We start from the raw sequence: 18815 nt of genomic DNA on the forward strand, positions 1-18815 counted from the left end.
CAGAAAGTTATCATTAGAATATCGGGACTACGTTAGGGTAGTATTGGGAGAAACTGAGTTCGCTCCCTAGTTCGTTCTATTCCAGGATAGGACCGCATCGAAGCAAGGACCAGCGGAGACGAGAACTTCCAACAGCGCTACAGGCACGAACTATCCTATGGCATTTCCTCACCCTGCCTGTCCAGTCAAGCAAAGTATTTAAATCAAATGTTTTAGTGTGTTCTTATTTCACGGGGCTAGCCCCTTTGCTTGTTTGAGTGTTGACACCACTCTCCAGAGCAGCACCCCCCATTTACAAATATACCTCTTGCTGCCAGTATAATTCTAGCCCCAGGTTCTCACATAGCCTGAGATTTGATACCCTAAATCTCACTTTAGAGATTAGACAGATTGGATGATGTAGCTATGTAAATGGAATAACTTACATTGTGCAACAACTGGACGTGATACACAAAACTGTTGTTATTTTCAGATTTAGGTCATTCATGTCTACTTGAATCACCTCTTTTCATTTTTACCGCAGAACCATTGCAGGCTAGTGTAATTCATGTTAATAGCTGGTGTTGATAGGGCGGCACTGAGTGCCACTGATGGAACTTTTGTGCTACTATGAGGATGCGGATGATAAAGGGTCAAGCTGGAGCTTGATCCCTACTCTATGTCAATCGGGAATGATGTTAAAATAGAATTCCAAATGTTGGCCAATTTTCATGCAAGCCTCACCTAAATAAAAATATAATTTCCATACTCTTGTTTTGTAACTTGAATTCCTAAATATACAGATTCTTTTTCAATGCAAAACCTATCATATTCAGTTGACGACGCATTAATTAAGTAAATGAACAAACATTGAGCACGTTCATGAAATATTCACAATTTTATATCAAGGTGGATTGATTTAAATCTCGATTTAAATCAGGTGACAAAAAAAATCACTGATTTAAATCACTTTAAAGAAATAAATTATAGAATAATGCACATACTGATTTTGTAGATATGAGAATCACTTTTGGGGAAAGTACATTAATCTCGTTATCATTTAATGGTGTTTATTAGGCTCTAAAAAAGGAAATGAATATGATACCAAATCCCATGCAAGCAATTTGAAGCATTTTTTTCCTCTTGTAGTCTACGGTTGTTAAAAGCATAAAAACACAGTTTTTTTATATTGATAAGATCCGTTTTATAACTGATTTTTTTAAAAATATTTGTAACCATTGTTATAAGGGTATCTTTAACCAAACTAAAAATAAATATCTGATGAAGGGAGCATGTGTTCTCCTGAAACGTCACAACAAAACACTGTTTTTTTTTTGTTTTTTTTTTGCTTGTAACAACTGTAGAATACAAGAGAAGTAATTCTACAATGCAAGCAATGCATACATACGTTACGTATCCCTCATCTTTATTTTCGAGTTACGTGTAGCTAGGCAGCCTGACAGGAAGTATAGGAAAGTGTTAACTTCAGCACCAGCTCAGCGAAAAGCATTCGCCAATATTTGCAAAGGAAAATTGATGAGAGAGAAAAAGGGGAGGAGTTTTGATGAGGAGGAATGCAAGTTGGATCTGGCTCGAGAGAGACAGAGAGTTGGTCCTGGGGTTTTGGAGAGAACAAGAGAGGCAGATGCTGGAGTTGGTCTTGAGTTTTGGAAGAGAACAGGAGAGTGGTTCGGGAGTAAGAAAAGGGGGTTTCTGAGTTTTGGAGAGAGGAGAGTGAGTGGGATTTTGAAGGAGATTGAGACTGGATGCAGACTTTTAGAAACGAATTTGGAAGTGGAGTGCAGCGAAGCCGTTACGTATCCCTCATCTTTATTTTCGAGTTACGTGTAGCTAGGCAGCCTGACAGGAAGTATAGGAAAGTGTTAACTTCAGCACCAGCTCAGCGAAAAGCATTCGCCAATATTTGCAAAGGAAAATAAAGATGAGGGATACGTAACGCATACAAGAACAATTGAAGCATGTTTTTTTTTTAAAAAAAAAATATTTAAATTTAAAAAATCGTCAAAAATGATTTTTTTAAGATTGAAAATCATGAATTTTAACCACCCTGTTTTATATCAGGTCAGTACAATATTGGTTATGAATATCAGTATAGTATTGGTTATCAGTATTTGTTTTTTTGGGGGGTACTTTATCCATATTGGCAAACATTTCATGTGTGTCCATCATTATAGCATGTTTTACACAGTTTTTTGTTTTCCAGCTTAAATGTTGCACGCACTTTACGCCAAACACCAGTGTCCCATGCGCTGGCTGCTCAGCATGCTCAGATAAATTGGAATCTACCATCAGCTATGCATTCAAATTGAGTGGAGGGATTGGCTTGTTTTTTAGTTTCACTGAGGTAAGTCTCCTATTTTCTTCCCCTTTGTGAATGTTTCCAGAATGCTTGCTGCTATTCTGAGGGAAATCCAATTCTTTGTAATGGATTGTGCAGATTATCACATAAAATACTAGTTATTTTCACGTTGGTTGTAAGTATTAAAATAATTGTTATAAAGCAAGGTGCCATTCTGCCTTTGATGCCATGACCTCAATTTTTATGAGAAGATACCCTGATGTAAGTATTGATATTTCGTGAAAGGTAACTATTTTTAAAATAAAAAAAATGGAACAAAGTCAAAATTCCGTATTTACGCATGTATAATACTTGTGCGTGTGTAATGCATACCCTGGTATTTGATGGGGAAAAGCAAGAAACAATTCTGTCTTGAATATAATGCACAGTACAATTCAGGTTCAAGAAATGACTTTCTTAGTTGTAGGCCGATAAGCTTTTGTTATGCAGATCAAGAGCGAATAGCATCATACCTATTCAATGTGTCGACCTGTTGCTACTAAGAGGAGAATATCATTTCGTGTATACAATGAGTCGCCACCTCGCCCCTCTCCCTCCACTGTGTTTGGCATCTCAATGCTTTTACTTCTGTAACCACCTTTTTTATTTGTTAGCAGAAGAATGCGAGATCAAAATTATCTTATAGAATGGCAGCACCCAGGAAGTGTGACGAGAGGCGCATGCTTGAATTCTGTCAGAGCGGCTCCACTTTTCTCCATGTCACAAAATGTTCCATTACAAACTGAAAAATCATAGGAAATGGTCATTTCACTTTTGTAGTGTTTTTAAAAATTATTATTACTGAAGAAATCCAGCCTGTATTTGTGTCTGTTGATATGTATGTGCTATAGACAGTGACATAGTAAAATATCCACCACAGTTTTTGGTTGCAAAATCTTGGAAAAAGGTGCCCATTACACATGAGTAAATACAGTATATCCGATATTTCTCATCATTTTTAAAAAAAAAATAATAAGGGGGGTGACAAAGTCAAAATTCTTAATATTTCGATGTACCTCTATTCCTCATGTATGGGAGATGCACAAGAGAGAAAATGGTTAAAATGACTTAAAATTGCTTCAAAGGTTTAAAATATCGATCCCATAATCACATCAGTGGAATGGTCAGCTGTCAATGCAAGCAAATTTCTTACATTTCCTGTTCATAAAGTCGAGAAGTTTCCAAGGGTTGTACAAAAATATATACCTAGTCATATCATAAATTCTGTTACAAAGTTAATAATGAACTACAGGCACAGTGAGCAAGCTAATGTATTAATATTTGGATGTTACAAAGGTACAGGTCTTGCCAACACAGAGCACCAATCACTGTTCAAAATGGCCACCTCTGGTCTTCACACAGGCCCGAAGTCTCTGAGGACAGTCATCGATCGCAGCATGCACGGTCTCGAATGGAAAGTCCGCCACTGCCTTCACGAGAGAATGATTGAGACTCGCAAGGTTTGGATGCCTCTTCCTACAGGCCATGTCCTCCAAAATGGACCACAACCTGTAGTCCAGTGGGCTGAGGTCTTGGCTGCTGGAGGGCCAATCAGCCGGAGCAATGAAATCAGGCACATTCCTCTGAAGTCACTACTGTGTGATCTTTGCCTTGTGGGCCAGTGTCGAGTACTGCTGGAAGCTCCACGGCTCATTGTTGAAGATGGTGCAGGTCAACGATTTCACAAGTGGCTCCAACACTGTCGCTTGATACACTTTTGCAGATTTTTCACACCATGTTCACAGAAGTGGAGGTCAGTTGTGCCATGGTACAAAACCCCCACCAAACTATCACTGAGGCGCGATTATGGCCTCTGAGGATCCGTGGCATGTTTTCACGAGCTTCCTGGGATGTTGAGGCATAAACACCGTCGTTTTGACAACTGTAAGACTTCAATCGTGAAGATTTTTTCGTCTGTGAAAAGGATCCTCCTGTGGCCACCATTTGCATAATGCTGAAGGAGTCTTTTTGATTTCTGCTCCCTCTGGACCTTAAGCTGTGGAGTGAGGAAGTGACCACTTCGCCGATAAGCATGGAGTGCTAGGCCACTTCGGAACACACGCGACATCGACATGTTCAAAATGTTCAGGTCTCGAGACATCGCTGCTTGTTTCCTGACAGGATTTCGTCGAATCCGCGCCACCACTGCTTTCACGAGCTTCTGACTCCTCACACTGTGAGGTCTACCTTTCCTGGGGCAGTCCTCAATTGTCCCTGTGTCACAGTATCTGTTGATGGTCCGATGCATGAACGTCCTGCTGATATTCAGCTTTTTCAGGGTGTTGAAAATGTCCGATGGCGATTTGTCAACTTTGTGCAGTGCTATTAATACCACACGGTTCTCGTATACACCCCACTCCATTCGACTAACAGTGAAATCCACCTTTCCGCTAACACAGCCAAACACACAATGATACTGGTTGTTGTTTGATCCAACATTGCGAGGTTACTTTGCCAACCAGTGTTGCCATCCCTGTCTAAACTTTGTAACAGAATTTATGATATGACTAGGTATATTCTGATATTTTCAGCATTAATTAGAGGATAACTCTGCATACAGTATTAAGAAATTATTTTATAAAAACTGTCTACACAATGTGGCAGAATTATGGAGGCAAGTTACACACCAATAATAATAATAATAATGTATCAGTGCATTACTTTCATTGAAATATAGATATGGTGTTATATAACTTGTTAAGCATTTTCTACCAGTAAATCAGTCTCATCCATATTAGGCAAATTTTAAAGTGTTTTATACTAAGTCTGCACTTTTCAAAAATCAACAGAATTTTACAAATCACTAGTACATTGAGTTTGTGTAACATACATGTTAATTTCAATTGAATCTGTATTGATTTAGTAATTATCCAACCCAAAGTTTGCCTTTTGAAAACCTCATTTTCCTAATTCCTTAAACAACTTCACACATGTGTTGTCCCAAATGACTTCGGTGAATATTGACTCATATTCCAGACATTGCAGGTTCAAAGCCCACAGCCAGGAATCGTAACTTTCTGTGGTTTTCCTTCATCACCCCAGGTGAATCTGGTCTGGTAACTGTAAAAAGAAACACATAATTTCATTCTATTTCCAGTGCCCTGTTACTTCTTCATTGCAGTCAATCAACTGTTCAAATGAAATGGTGATACTTAATTCTCTCTCTCTCTCTGTCTGAGACATTTTTCAACTACCAGCTTAATGTAAAGTTGTTAAATGGAGTATAATGGAAACGTATCACACCGTAGGCATGAGTCGAACCTAGGACCCGGGCATCATAAATAAATAAGCTAATCATGTTATAATAAGGATCACGCTGAAGAATTGAAAAAGAGCTTCTTAAAAGCTAATCACGACAGCAACCTTCAGCGAAGTTGGAAAATAACCGCTGACACAGTGTGAAAATCAGGAAATCAGCATTTTTCTTCAGATTCACCGTTGCCAAAGGATGCAATCGAGTCAACCGTCATAACGACCGATAGTTCGAATTTCATTTAAATACGTCACAAGAAAAAATCTCTTGCTTAGTTGTTTCCCGTTTTTCATCCAAGTCGGTAGTTGCGAAAGAACTCAGTCTTAGTTGCTTTCAGTTAACGTCGATTCAGTTATCGCGAGAGAACTCCTTAGTTGTCGTTAGTTAAGAAGGAAGAACGAACGATCGGAAAGTTGAAGTTTATTATTTAGAACATCGGTTTACGTGAGTCTATAGTTTGCGAGCCCCGAGAAGCGCTCCTTCGTCCGTGTTATTACAGAGTAGGACCACATCGATCCAAGGACCAGCGGAGAAGAGATTGCAGCAGAACAACAGATAAACGAACATTCCTTATGTCTTTTCTCATTTTTCGTGGTTATTTTTTTGCTCCCTGAGGTGTAAGTGTTAAGCAAGCGCGTCATTACTGTTAACGATGTTTTATGTCGATACTCGGCTTTAATTCACCCTCCCCCCCCATAGGTTAATCGACCTCATGTCAGTGAACTTTAACAATGGGGAGGAAAAGAAAATAGCATGTTTTCTTCGGTAGCCACGGGCGACCAGGGCTAGCCCTGAGCCCCAGTTCCGTCACGGTTATCCGCGGCGGGTTGGCAATTTGGTGCAAGGAAAATCCGGCATGTCCGATGTCGGACTTGAGGGATTCACATTCTGCTCTTAAGGCGGCAAGCCCGGCACATCCGTTGATGAGCCCCTGTCATTCCGCTCCTGGTAGTGCCGTGGTTAGTTGAAACCTGGTACCCTTGTAAGTGACATTTGATTCTGAAGGCATTTGTCCTTACAGTATGAAATAAAATTTAGCATTTTTTTTTACATGATTTTGGTACGTGACCTATGATAGTTCATCTATAAGCGATACAACCATGCAGCAATTTCAAAAAGTTATTTGAACAAATTTTTTTACATTTGATGCTCCCGAGACATTTGCCAAGCCCATGATTCTGCCTTACTTATAACATATTCAGGGTGTCTACTAGTCTGGAAAACCTGGAAAAGTCAGGGAATTTTATTTTTCTGGAAGAGTCAGGGAAATTTACTATTTTTCTGGAAAAAATTGTATTTTTGTTTCTGGGCCATACCAAAGCTAGTGACTTGCTCCTGGCATTTCAAGAAGGTGTAAAAGGTATCAATTTGGAAATATCCCGCTTATTTTTACGCACATATCTTTAGTATGCAGGAAATTGTATTTATATTGCATAACGAATACTAACCTGTGTTGAATTGATTGATTGAATTGTTGTTTTAAGTCCACTTTATGCACAGTAAGGCTAATGGGGACTGGACCTACAGTTTAAAGTGGGATCTGAACTACTGTGCCATGTGCCTGCACGGGTATAGAACCCGGGACCCCTTGATTACAAGGCAACAATGCTACCAATGCGCCATCGGGGAGGCCCTACTAACCTGTGTTGTTATAAGAGTTGTTCAAAGTGGTGGCCAACTGCATTCACACATTCCCGGAATATTTTCATCAAATTTTGATTGACATATTTGTTCTATTGCGAAGTTTTTTTTTTGCCATTGTTAACCCGGCAGGATGTACGCTGGGTGAAAAAAAAAACAAGAAAATTGCTTCTTAAGTCCGAATTTTAATTGTTTGAAGCATGTAAATAATAATATCTACAATGATGAACCAAATTTGATTAAGTTTAAACATTTTTATGTCATTACTAGAGGCACATATTTTTGGTAAATAAAAAAGCAAAACACCCTGTACAAAAACAAAGTCAATATCGGGTTCACAAGCGGTAAATAAAATGAAATTTCGCTGTTATAGCGGTGAAAAAGCGGCATATAAAATGACACTTTTGTTTTAAAAATATGAATATAATCCCAAATTTGATTTAAAAACTGCACTATTACTCAAAATAAACATATCCCTTCTAATAGCACATTAAATCATTACCAGAATATTAATTTTATTCCTGTATAAAGGTGTCTATTTTTGCTTCTCAAATGTTTGCAGCAGAATTAATCAATTTTCCTTGAATTTTATAACTCATAGGGATACTTCAGACTTCAGAAAGTGTCGCATGAGTATATAAACGGTAAATTTCATGTTTAACCTTAAACAACCGAGCCAGTTTTCGAAAGTAACCCCTCTCTCGCCGTGGCCTTTGCACGCGATTTTTAAATTTTTACACTTATTTCAGAAAAACGTTATATATCTGAGACTATTTGAGCAATCTACTTCGGATAACTTTTGTTTGAAAGCAAAAACATCGGAGCACGCGACCGTGTACAATTCAAAAGCCCAAGTGAGAAAAACTGGTTTGGGAGGGGCCAAGTCCCCAAATTTCAATGAAAAAAAAATTGACGTTCGCCCCCTGTTCTCCCGTTATTTTGGAAAAAGGGCACAAACTTTTTCATTGCTTTAAAAAAAAAAAAACCTTTTGCAACAAAGTGGAACTTGTTTCAAGTCTCTAGTCCTCATACAGGCAGAAATATGACACAATATGCACAATCCTGCATTTTAGCAAAAATTGCTAATTTGCATATTAGAGAATAAAGACTATTTGAGCAATCTGCTTCGGATAACTTTTGTTTGAAAGCAAAAGCATCGGAGCACGCGACCGTGTACAATTCAGAAAGCCCAAGTGAGAAAAACTAGGTTGGAGGGGCCAAGTCCCCAAATTTCAATGAAAAAAAATAATTGGCGTCTGCCCCCTCTTCTCCCGTTATTTTGGAAAAAGGGCGCAAAGTTTTGCATTGTTTTCAAAGAGTAGACCTTTTTCAACAAAGTGAAACTTGTTTCAAGCCCCTAGTTCTCATACAGGCTGAAATATGATGCAATATGTACAATCCTGCATTTTGGCTAAAAATAGCTAATTTGCATATTGGAGAAAGGGGGGAGGGGGGTTTCTTCCACATGACATTTCAATGTCTTATCTCAACATCTGTCAGCGTTTACAACCTCACATACAAGTATGAAGGTCCTAAAAGCACGTGAATGTTGTAATCGGCACCATGGGTCATATATGACTCATTGGCTGTTTTCGCCTATACTTTCTATGGGTCATATATGACCCATTGGCTGTTTTAAGGGTAAGAGTCTATTTCGCATTTTGCAGTTCATTTCGCATCATTTCGTGACAAAACAGGGTAGGAAAGTGCACCTCACACCTTTCAGAAACATGAAAAATTAACATTACAATGTTGTATTTCACATTTTGTGTTTTCATCAAAAACAAAATATGCATGCCTCTAGTCATTATGCAAAGATAAATTTGAGAAAAAATTAGAAAGAAAGTTTTAGTTTATTTCTGTGTAGAAGTGTGTGTGTTTAATAAGATTGTGAGACCTTTGAAATGCCAGCCATAAAATTCATGTTAAAGCAAAGAATTTCTGTGTATAACACTTAAGTGAAAACCAAATTATGTTGAGTCATTTTTTGTTTGTGGGGATCCCTAAAAGTAGTCTATAGAAACAATCTCCACACTGTAGATTAACTGAAAGACAATATAAGAACAGAACTTACAAGAATTACGGAAGAGATTGCGTGTCAATCAAAATTTAATGAAAATATGCCGGGAAAGTGTGAATGCAGTTGACCATCACTTTGAACAATTCTTATAACACAGATTAGTACTTGTTACGCAAGATAAATACAATTTTCTGCATGCTAAAGATATGTGCTTGAAAATAAGTGGGACTTCACGGGTTGAAAATGCCTGCACGATCGCCGTTCTGCAGTCACATGCTATCTTGACCAGGAGTCAAAGTGAATGCACGGTACAATGGATTTGTGTATATTCTTGAGGATGTACCTTATTATTTTTAAGATAAGAAAAGTATACACTTGTATCAGTGAAAGTGTTATGCACATATGGTTTTGACAGGTGAAAGAAGTGAGTATTATGTTAATGTAGGATTAATTTACATTTTACTAATGTAGTGAATGTAAGTGCCAATTAAGTAAGATGCAGTTGTAGTGGATGCATTTTCATGTAAGGTAATGATAAAGTATCATTATCTTTGTGTCCCGTACTGTGGCTGTGCAGTCTAAGTTATCAGGCTTTGGACGTGTGCAGGTTTGAGTCTCATGGGGAAGCATAACAACTTTTCTCCTGAGATTTCGGTCTGTGTATGAGGCTGGTGGCCACCCACAATCATGAGGAAATCTGGGAGCTACGAATGAGTAGCATAACCCGATCGCAGGAACTAATGACGACTGGGGTTTTGTAGTGCTGTCCACACATCATCCTGTAACTGGTTGGTTGATCTTCCATCTTGGGTGAGAGATTGAGTAGGATCAGGTGAGAGTGAGGCTGGCAGTCAGTAGGTAGGCTGTTGCGCCATGGGTTATGATTATACATTATCTTTACAAGGATTGGCTTGCCCTAGGATCTGTTTCTATCACGTTTTTTTATGAGGATTTTTTTTTGCTTAGAAGCATCAAGTTGATTTTCTGAAGAAGAAAAAATATATTTAGAAATCCTTGTGTAGCATGAAGAGGTTTTATTTCTGTCGATTGAATGTGTTCTTGTCTGAGCGTTTGTAGCCTATTTTTTTTTCAAAAAATGTAGTTGTTGTGGCCTAAAGTTCAACCCCTTTCCTAGTGTTTTAGGAAGATTTTTCAGAATTCGTAATGCCAGTTTGGTCCTTCAATGTGAAAATATTTTGTGAAGAATATATGTTTGAGACAAGTTAACTATTACATGACAAGAGTGTTCTGTGTGGTATTAACCCCAATGCTGGGGCTGCTTCTAGTGTGACATTTGAAATTATGCATTGGTCTATATACAATTTATTATTTTAGAAACTAAAGTTCGTAGCTCACACACACATATCCACCCTGTAAATAAATGCCATCACTTGAGTGTTTAAAGTGGAACCTAAATATTGACTGATAAATATTTCACTCCTTTATAGTGACTGCGACTGCTAAATAAAACTTGCTAAAAAAAGAATTGTACAGTTATGAATCATAGTTCGTTTTTCTGATCATTGATCATGCTATGTTGTGGTGCTTGGAAATGGCCCATATTATTATTATTATTAAAGGAAGCAGTGGTGTGGCATGACATTTCCAAAGGTACGACAATTATTCTGTTATTATCTACACAACCTCCCCCCCCCAAAAAAAAAAACATACCTTTGACTTAGATTTTTGTTCATTCCGTTCTTTTTTTTTTTTGCAATCCGCTCAGTGATTTAGCCACAAACACTCCTAGCAAGAACTACTACTCACAGACCACGAAAATCCAATGAATACCTAGGTAATGGTCGAGCCTTGGCAATTCTCTATTTGTTTCTTTGCAAATGAGGTGGAAAGGGGAAGAACAACCACATTTCTCAGTTGACACAGACGACGACACAGTGAGCAGACGACAATTCCGCTCCTCCAGCGAGTCAAATTGTGGAAGCGAACTCCAGCTGTACGTACTACTGTTGCCAACTTAGTATTTTGGAGCAAGGTTTGTCCAAATCATGAATCACAGGAAGGAACTATATTTTCGTCTAGTACCTAACCTGTCTCAGTTGTAGTTCTAGCCAGCCTTAGCTTTGCAGTCTAGCTCTAGTTGCTTCAGAGAAATAGTATCACCATTTTAGGCAGGATTTGGATCTTTTCTGCCAATCCGATGTGACAACACTGGGATATACCGGCAGGCCTGACCGGTAACTGGGCCCCTAAACAGGCATATGAGTAACCCCATAGCACACTGTCCCAAAGTCTTCTCCCACTCTTCCCTTGCATTGGCATCCTCTCTCCTTGTTACCTCTTCAGGGTAGCGGAAACTGGCTCCCTCATGGTTTCAGCCGGCTGCAGAAAGAAATGTCCTCTACAATATGTACTCGACGGCAACGTTATTGCTTAATGTTTTTAACAATGTTGTTATTTTATTCAAAACAATTTTTTAATTCTTCACATTTTGCTGTTACCTGCGGTAACACCGGTTACATGCACTCCACCCACTCCTTTGAGAGGAAGGAAGTAGGTGAAAACTATTTTTGTTCGTTTGGCCCCATTCTCTTTTGGCAGTGATTCTTGAAGTTGGAAACAGTACTCAATTAGTGGCAGCTATGTGCTTCAGGAAATGACCGCACCAGTAATAAATTTAGTCATGACACCTTAAATCTCATTTAAATATGCAGACAAGAATCTTCAGAACATTTCAACAGCTGCTAAATACATGACACATCATGGTACTCCTATATGTACCATCCTTCAATTAATTGCCAAATGCTCAATATAGTCTTAAGTTGGACATCGTAATGAAATGTTTTAAAGAGACCTTATGGTAATTCTAATGCAGCTAGAATTTAGTCAACTTTAGTATTACATACATGCAGAGGTATAATTAAAACCACTTGTAAGTATGGACTGTTGTATTATATTGTAATACAGTCATTTGATAATGGTCAGACTTTTATAGGGTACTACTCTACACATTATTTGTGACTGTTTTGTTCAGCATATTGTACATTGTTGGGGGATATGCTTAATGTGTACGTTCAAGGGTTCAATGTTTCTAGCTTTTGTGAATTAATTGTGATGAAATGCAATACAGGGTTATTCAGAAAGAATTTGACAACATAATAGAAAATTAATTAATTAATTAATACCTTTTAACTTGGGCACGCTGGAAGATCTCTTGATCTTAGGCTGGAATTTCTTTCTTTGGGGATTTGTAAAAAACTAAGTGTTTGTCCCATCCCTCCTTGTTACCTTAGAGGACTTATGAGGTAAGCATAGGTGAATCCATCACACAAGTTGATTGGGTGATGCTGGAGAAAGTATAGGCTGAATTTGACTATCGTCTTGATGTGGGTGGGGTTCCCCGTGGATCACACATCGAGAACTTGTAATTGTCATTGCAAGTAAATTCTCTGATATGTAAGCTTTAATTTGTTACTTCTCTTCATTTAAATAATTATGAACTTGTATTACAGTAATCATTTAAGAGTTGTCACCATAATTTTGAGTAACCCTGTATGTAGTAGGGCTGATCTGATACTGAAGCTAATGCATTGGTTGATACCACTGGTATTGGTATGGCTGAACCAATACCACTTTGACATGATTCCGATACCACTGATACTCTCATTGATTCCTACAGAAGCTGGTGCTGATATGTACAGGGTGTTCATAAAGTCCCGGCACCATTACAGTGTACATTACATTTGTAATGGTACCGGAACTTTATGAACACCCTGTATTTTGAAACTCAAAGAATTTTAAATAGTTAAGATTATACATATATTTAATATGTAGTCTTTCATTAGAGCAATAGCATATCAATCTACCAGAGTATTGCATTGAAATATTCATAATTCCATGTAATGTTATTACTTAATCACAATACTACTTTCCCCCACAATACTGTGAGCAAAATAATTAAAATTATGCATTTTGTATATTTAAACATTGTGAATGTGCGGCTTGATATTTTTGCAGGCCCAGTGAGATTTCTTGACTCTGGAAAAGCATCAGCTGATGGCTCAGCCATAGTATCGGCTCAATCCTGGTGTTACGTCTTAGAAACTAATATGCCAGTACTTGTATTCTGCATGGATAATACTGCTGGTACTTGTAACATATTTCTCTTCTCTTCCAGTTTCTTGGTGTTTGGTTGACAGTTCGTTACAGAAACCAGAAAGACCCTCGTGCTAACCCTAGTGCTTTTCTCTAACACATACACACTGTAGTCTTCTCTGCACATGGACTTGTACCAAGGTGTAGGTACTATTATTGGTGTTTGGGCACACTTATGCACAGAATCTGTTGTAAATAATTGCACATGTAAAATTTACTAACTGTAATATTTTCTGTGACTGAAATCTTGTGTGATATCAAGAATCTCTTTTGCTTCTATCACATTTTAATCATCACTTTTCAGACTATTTTATTAATGACAATGATATTGAAAGACTAATTATGGGCTGAATAATTGATTTTTTTTAATTATGGGTGAATTTTGATTGAAATTTGTGTACGTCTTGATTAGACTATTGTTTTTATATATGAGAACAATCATGTTAATGTAATATTTTTGTATTTTACTTTTAATGTTTCTTGATATCACTAAATATAGATTTATACATCATTTAGCATGGTACTCTACTAAATATGGCTGTTATTTCCTAGTCATTGTATCATTATTGCATGATCACACTTTCATACATATATATTATAAATATGAATCTCATTTCTTTGTGCAATTCTTTACTGTCAGTGGTACTGAATTAATTAGACACCTTCTAATTTTGTTTTCTGAAATAATTGTATTCTAACGTTTCAAAGATCTGTTTTTAGAAATTATAGTTGTATTTCTTATCTCTTTATTTGCATGCCAATGTAATGCATTTTTTGCATGACATTTTGTAGCAGACAATAAACTAAACTACCACGCGTAGAGTTTGTTGATCAGTGTATCTATACGTAACCTGCTAGTGTGTTGTGCTATCTGTCATAATATTCTAAGAACTAACTAACTTATTCATTGGTGCTATTAATATTACTCATTCCTTTTCACCCGAAGAGTGAAAATAAGTATGTTTCGGACAATTTATTGGCCACCTTTCACTTTAGAATTGTTGAATGACTTCGAATCCTGATGTAAGAGACAGTGGATATGCTCACATAGACACCCAAAGAAATAAGTACCCCGTGTTTTTAGAACAAAAATATGTATGTGTATCCAGACAAACGTAAATAATCTTGGACGGTAAGCTCCTCACAATCTTGACTACAGCATCTGCCAGAAGTCTATGGAGCAACACTGTGCATAACAGAAGGAAGGGAAGAAAGCAAGCGGGCTAAGCGAAACAGTATGTGGTTCTGCATACGGCTGCAGCTACATTGTCTGCTGCATAATCACCTTCCCTCTCACACTTCTTTGGTTAAACCCTCTCGAGTTAGTAATTGTGCAAATAACCTGTTTGCGTGAAGTGACACTTGTCCACCATTTTAGACACCAGTGTTGCTGGTTCCTGCAAGGATGGTGTCAGCTGCTGGCTTATTTTCTTTGGTTCTGCACAAGTTTTTCCAACTGTTTGCTGCAGTGATTTATAGCACTGATGCACAAACTTATGACTATCCTGAAAAAGCATAGTCCCAAACTATTTCCCCTGCCACTCTCTTGGAAGAAATGGTGAGGGTGGTGGAGAAATGGTTAAGGGTTTCTGATCGTTTTCAACAAAAACAATTCTTTGTGCATATCTGCAAGAGTAGATCAACTTAATATTTCATTGCACAAACATGATTTAAATTCGTTTCCTCAAGATTTCACCGCATCGTATAACTTTTTCAAGAGTTTTGGCAGGATTTGGTAGAAATATGATAGATATGATATGATAGAAGGTAGATTGTTAAAAGGTTAAAAGCTACCTTGATTTCAACTTCTACTACCTTTTTAACCTTTTAACTGTACCTTTCATCATGTTTTAACTAAATCTTGTCCAATATTCTGAAGAAGCCATGTGGTGTGGTGAAAGCTTGAGAAAGTAAAGGATACTGCTAAAAATAAGTGAATATTACCTATATGAAAATGTTGGCACATTTAGTGAATTACACTTTTATCTAAAATTGATTTATTATTAGAAAATAATACAGCGAAAATTTGATTTTGTATTTGTAGATCCTACATATTTTACAGTTCTCTGCATTTTGAGCTCTGTAGCCACATTGTTCCTGAAATTATATAATGAAGGTTCCACTGTGGCCGCGGTGGCTCAGTCGGTAACGCGTCTGACTACCATGCTAAAGGTCCCGGGTTCGATCCCCGGCCGGTTCAAATCCGGGAACTTTTCTAACGATGGAAGTGGCCCCGGCGCCCACCCAGCGTCGAATAACATGGGTACTTGGGGGAAACCCTGGGGGGTAAAGGCGGTCAGGGGCGTGATGCTGATCACATCACCCCCACTCACGACCGGATCAAGAAAGTGTGGGGTGTTACCCCCACACCCCCTATACGCCTTCATGGCGTGGTGCTTTGCACAGGGGAGCACTTTACCTTTACCTTTACCACTGTGAAACTGTTCAGTGTTAAAAACTGCAAACTCCTATTGATTTGTGGTCAGCAGTTTCTTTAGATGCAGAATATAATCTGTTCAGTTGTTTTCTAACTGAAATAATAGCCTCAAATTAGATGCACGAAATAGTAGAAGTTTTCACATGGAACAATTATAAAAGCAAACAGTTTATATTATATATCCTAGTTCCAAATGAACATTTGATTCTGAATGATGTCATTGAACTTAGTATGGAATGAAAGTATTTTTGCATAGGTTGCACAGAATTGTTGCTTTTTTTGTTGTTGTTTTACAAACAACTGAATATATTGAAGTATGACTCGGTTTAATAATCGTGGAGTCACAAGGGATGTAGCAAATTATGCAATGTGAGAGGTTTCCATTTTGTGAGTTAATTTGCCTATTCTGTCAAGGAGAAGAAAGAAGAGGTATGACAGAGCAAATTTCTCTCCACACTTACCTAGACCCGAACATGTTGTAGATCCATGTAAAGTCCTTGGTTCGAGGTGCAACTTGCTGAGGCATCTTAAGCCTTAAGTTATTCGCCACCTCAAACTTCCACGATCCCGCACCCACTGTGCTTGACGAATTCTTATTAACAACTGAGCCTGACTTTTACCATGCGGGACGTTTTATACTCCTTTGTTCTCACCTCTCAATGAGAGGTCAAAGCCTCTATCTTCCACGGAAAGTTCTCAGAGGAAGTGAGGCCAGTTTTACATACGTGGAGGTATGCAGCTTAAAAGAATGAACCTATTCTCTGTGGAATTCATCATTGTCAATGAATGGTCCGGTCGTTGGTCAGAAGTGGAGAGATGGAAAAGTAGAAAGTTTACAGATTCTGCTCTGCATCACTCTTCAATATATATCTAATTTCTGGTACTATGGCATTTTATCCAATGCAATATTAGTAGAATGATAACAGTTCATTCCAGAGGCTACTAAGCAAATTGTGAAGAAGAAAAACACACTGTATTTATCAGTTTTCTGTTCCATTCAGTAATGGGTCATTCCACGCCATTTCAACAAGGTCATGACACCCACCAACTCTGATTTCGATGAAATTTGGTATACACCTTTCCTTTATGGTTGAAAGAAACCCACTAAATTATTTTCACTCTATGTCAAACAGTTTTAATTTTACACCACTTTGAAATGTCATCAAATCAGTGTTCTGTTTTGAGACCCTCGACACAAGATACCCTTGCTTACATTTTATTTCCTTTCTCCTTAACCAATCATCAGATCTCTCTGAAATTTTACACAAAGTTCAATAAAATAAGGAGGATTTCAGAAAAAAATACATCAGCACTCAAAAAAATTTACAAATGCCTATAAAAACACTAATAATAGATTTGTAGCCTAATTTTTGTGGTGGGAAAACTAGGTTACGAAAACCTGAATTTTCATCATGTGGGTATGATGGAACCAACAACTTCTGATGTTGAAAAACATTGCAAAGACATGCTCTTTCTCTATAAAAAATAAAATTTTTGGTTTTATTATTCCTTCTAACGAAAATTTTACGATTTTTTGGAAATTGCCTAAAATTTCACGGTCAATCCGTACCAAATGGTTCAGCACTGGTCGCTCGACCATTTTTAAAATTTTTCATTTGTTTGTCGTTGTAACCCCTGTACAAGGGTAGTTCAAAACAGGCATTATTTTTCTAAAACTAGACTTCGTTTGAAAATGGTGGCCATTTTTGTTTCATGACTTGCAACATTTGTGGCCAATGCAGACAGTTGCAATAATTATGATAACTCAGCTAAGAAAAAATATAGAAATCTGGGGTAAAAAACTGTTTTCAGTACATTTCAGGCTACATTTTATGTTCCGTATCTTTTTCACCTCATCTAATCCAAATGGCTGAAATTTAGTCAAAACTGACTGATATTCAATTTTGAAGGGAAATCAATGTGTAGGATAGATATTTTTTTATGTAGGTAAGCTAAGCAATGAAATAATATCAGAGCTATAATTTTTTTTAGAGGAAACATGTACATCCAAAGTTTCAGCAAAAAATATTTGAGCTCTATTACTGGTTTCCTAATTGAGTTAAAGCTCTTTGAAAATGCTCATTTTTCTCAAAATTTGGGCCCAAGTATATGTCTGGTTGGAAAGGTCTTCCCAATGGCATAGTGGTTATGTCGATGTTTTGTAATCAAGGTGTCCCAGGTTCGATACCCAGTGGAGCCACATTCTGGTTCAGATCCCACTTTAATAAACTGTAGGTTCAGTCCCGATTAACCTTCCGTGCATAAAGTTGACTTAAAACTGAAACCAAACCAATATCTGCTTGGGAAACTAATAAAATTTGATATTTACTGCATAAAGAGGTACCTGTAAAAAATTTCGAGATTGATATTACATGAAAACAAATTTACAACACGGGCAAGTTTGGCAAAAACAGACAAATTTATGTTATTCGTTACAATTATTATTATTTACTTTTAATGAACTATCATGCAATTACAATTATTGTACGTATTAATTAATTGCAGCATATGAATGGCATAGTAAGCCCGTTAGTAGCTATTATCAAAGAAAAGGTGTGTACGGCTGCGTGTCAAATATTTTCTGCTGAAACTCTAGATGTACATGTTTCCTCTAAAAAAAATTATAACTCTGATATTTCATTGCTTACCTACTAAAAAAAAAAAAATATATCATACATTGATTTCCCTTCAAAATTGAATATCAGTCGTTTTGACCCTAAATTTCAGTCATTTGCATTAGATGTGGTGAAAAAAGATATGGAACATAAAATGTAGCCTGAAATGTACTGAAAACAATGTGTTTTACCCCAGATTTCTATAATTTTTCTTAGCTGAGTTATCATAATTATTGCAACTCTGCATAGGCCACAAATGTTGCAAGTCATGAAACAAAAATGGCCACCATTTTCAAACGAAGTCTAGTTTTAAAAAAATAATGCCTGTTTTGAACTACCCTTGTACAGGGGTTACAACGACAAACAAATGAAAAATTTTAAAAATGGTCGAGCGACCA

General features: G+C 37.3%; 1 protein-coding gene across 3 annotated transcripts in view; it reads left to right on the forward strand.

The window, feature by feature from the left end:
• The window catches only part of Tsp97E (Tetraspanin 97E), a 57687-nt gene that overhangs the window by 16858 nt on the left and 22014 nt on the right, over nucleotides 1–18815 (forward strand). The window contains exons 5-6 of one of the 3 annotated variants that reach the window (XM_083128172.1): nucleotides 2204–2344; nucleotides 13388–13508. In XM_083128172.1, the coding sequence (XP_082984298.1) occupies nucleotides 2204–2344; nucleotides 13388–13462 (216 nt within the window). In that variant the 3' untranslated portion in view covers nucleotides 13463–13508. Of the gene's footprint in view, nucleotides 1–2203; nucleotides 2345–13387; nucleotides 14187–18815 lie in introns of those variants that run through there. The other 2 variants (XM_083128171.1, XM_083128170.1) reach the window with 2 other exon arrangements.

This window comes from Lepisma saccharinum, chromosome 9 (genome assembly GCF_977018435.1).
Source record: "Lepisma saccharinum chromosome 9, izLepSacc3.1, whole genome shotgun sequence".
Lineage (NCBI taxonomy): Eukaryota > Metazoa > Arthropoda > Insecta > Zygentoma > Lepismatidae > Lepisma > Lepisma saccharinum.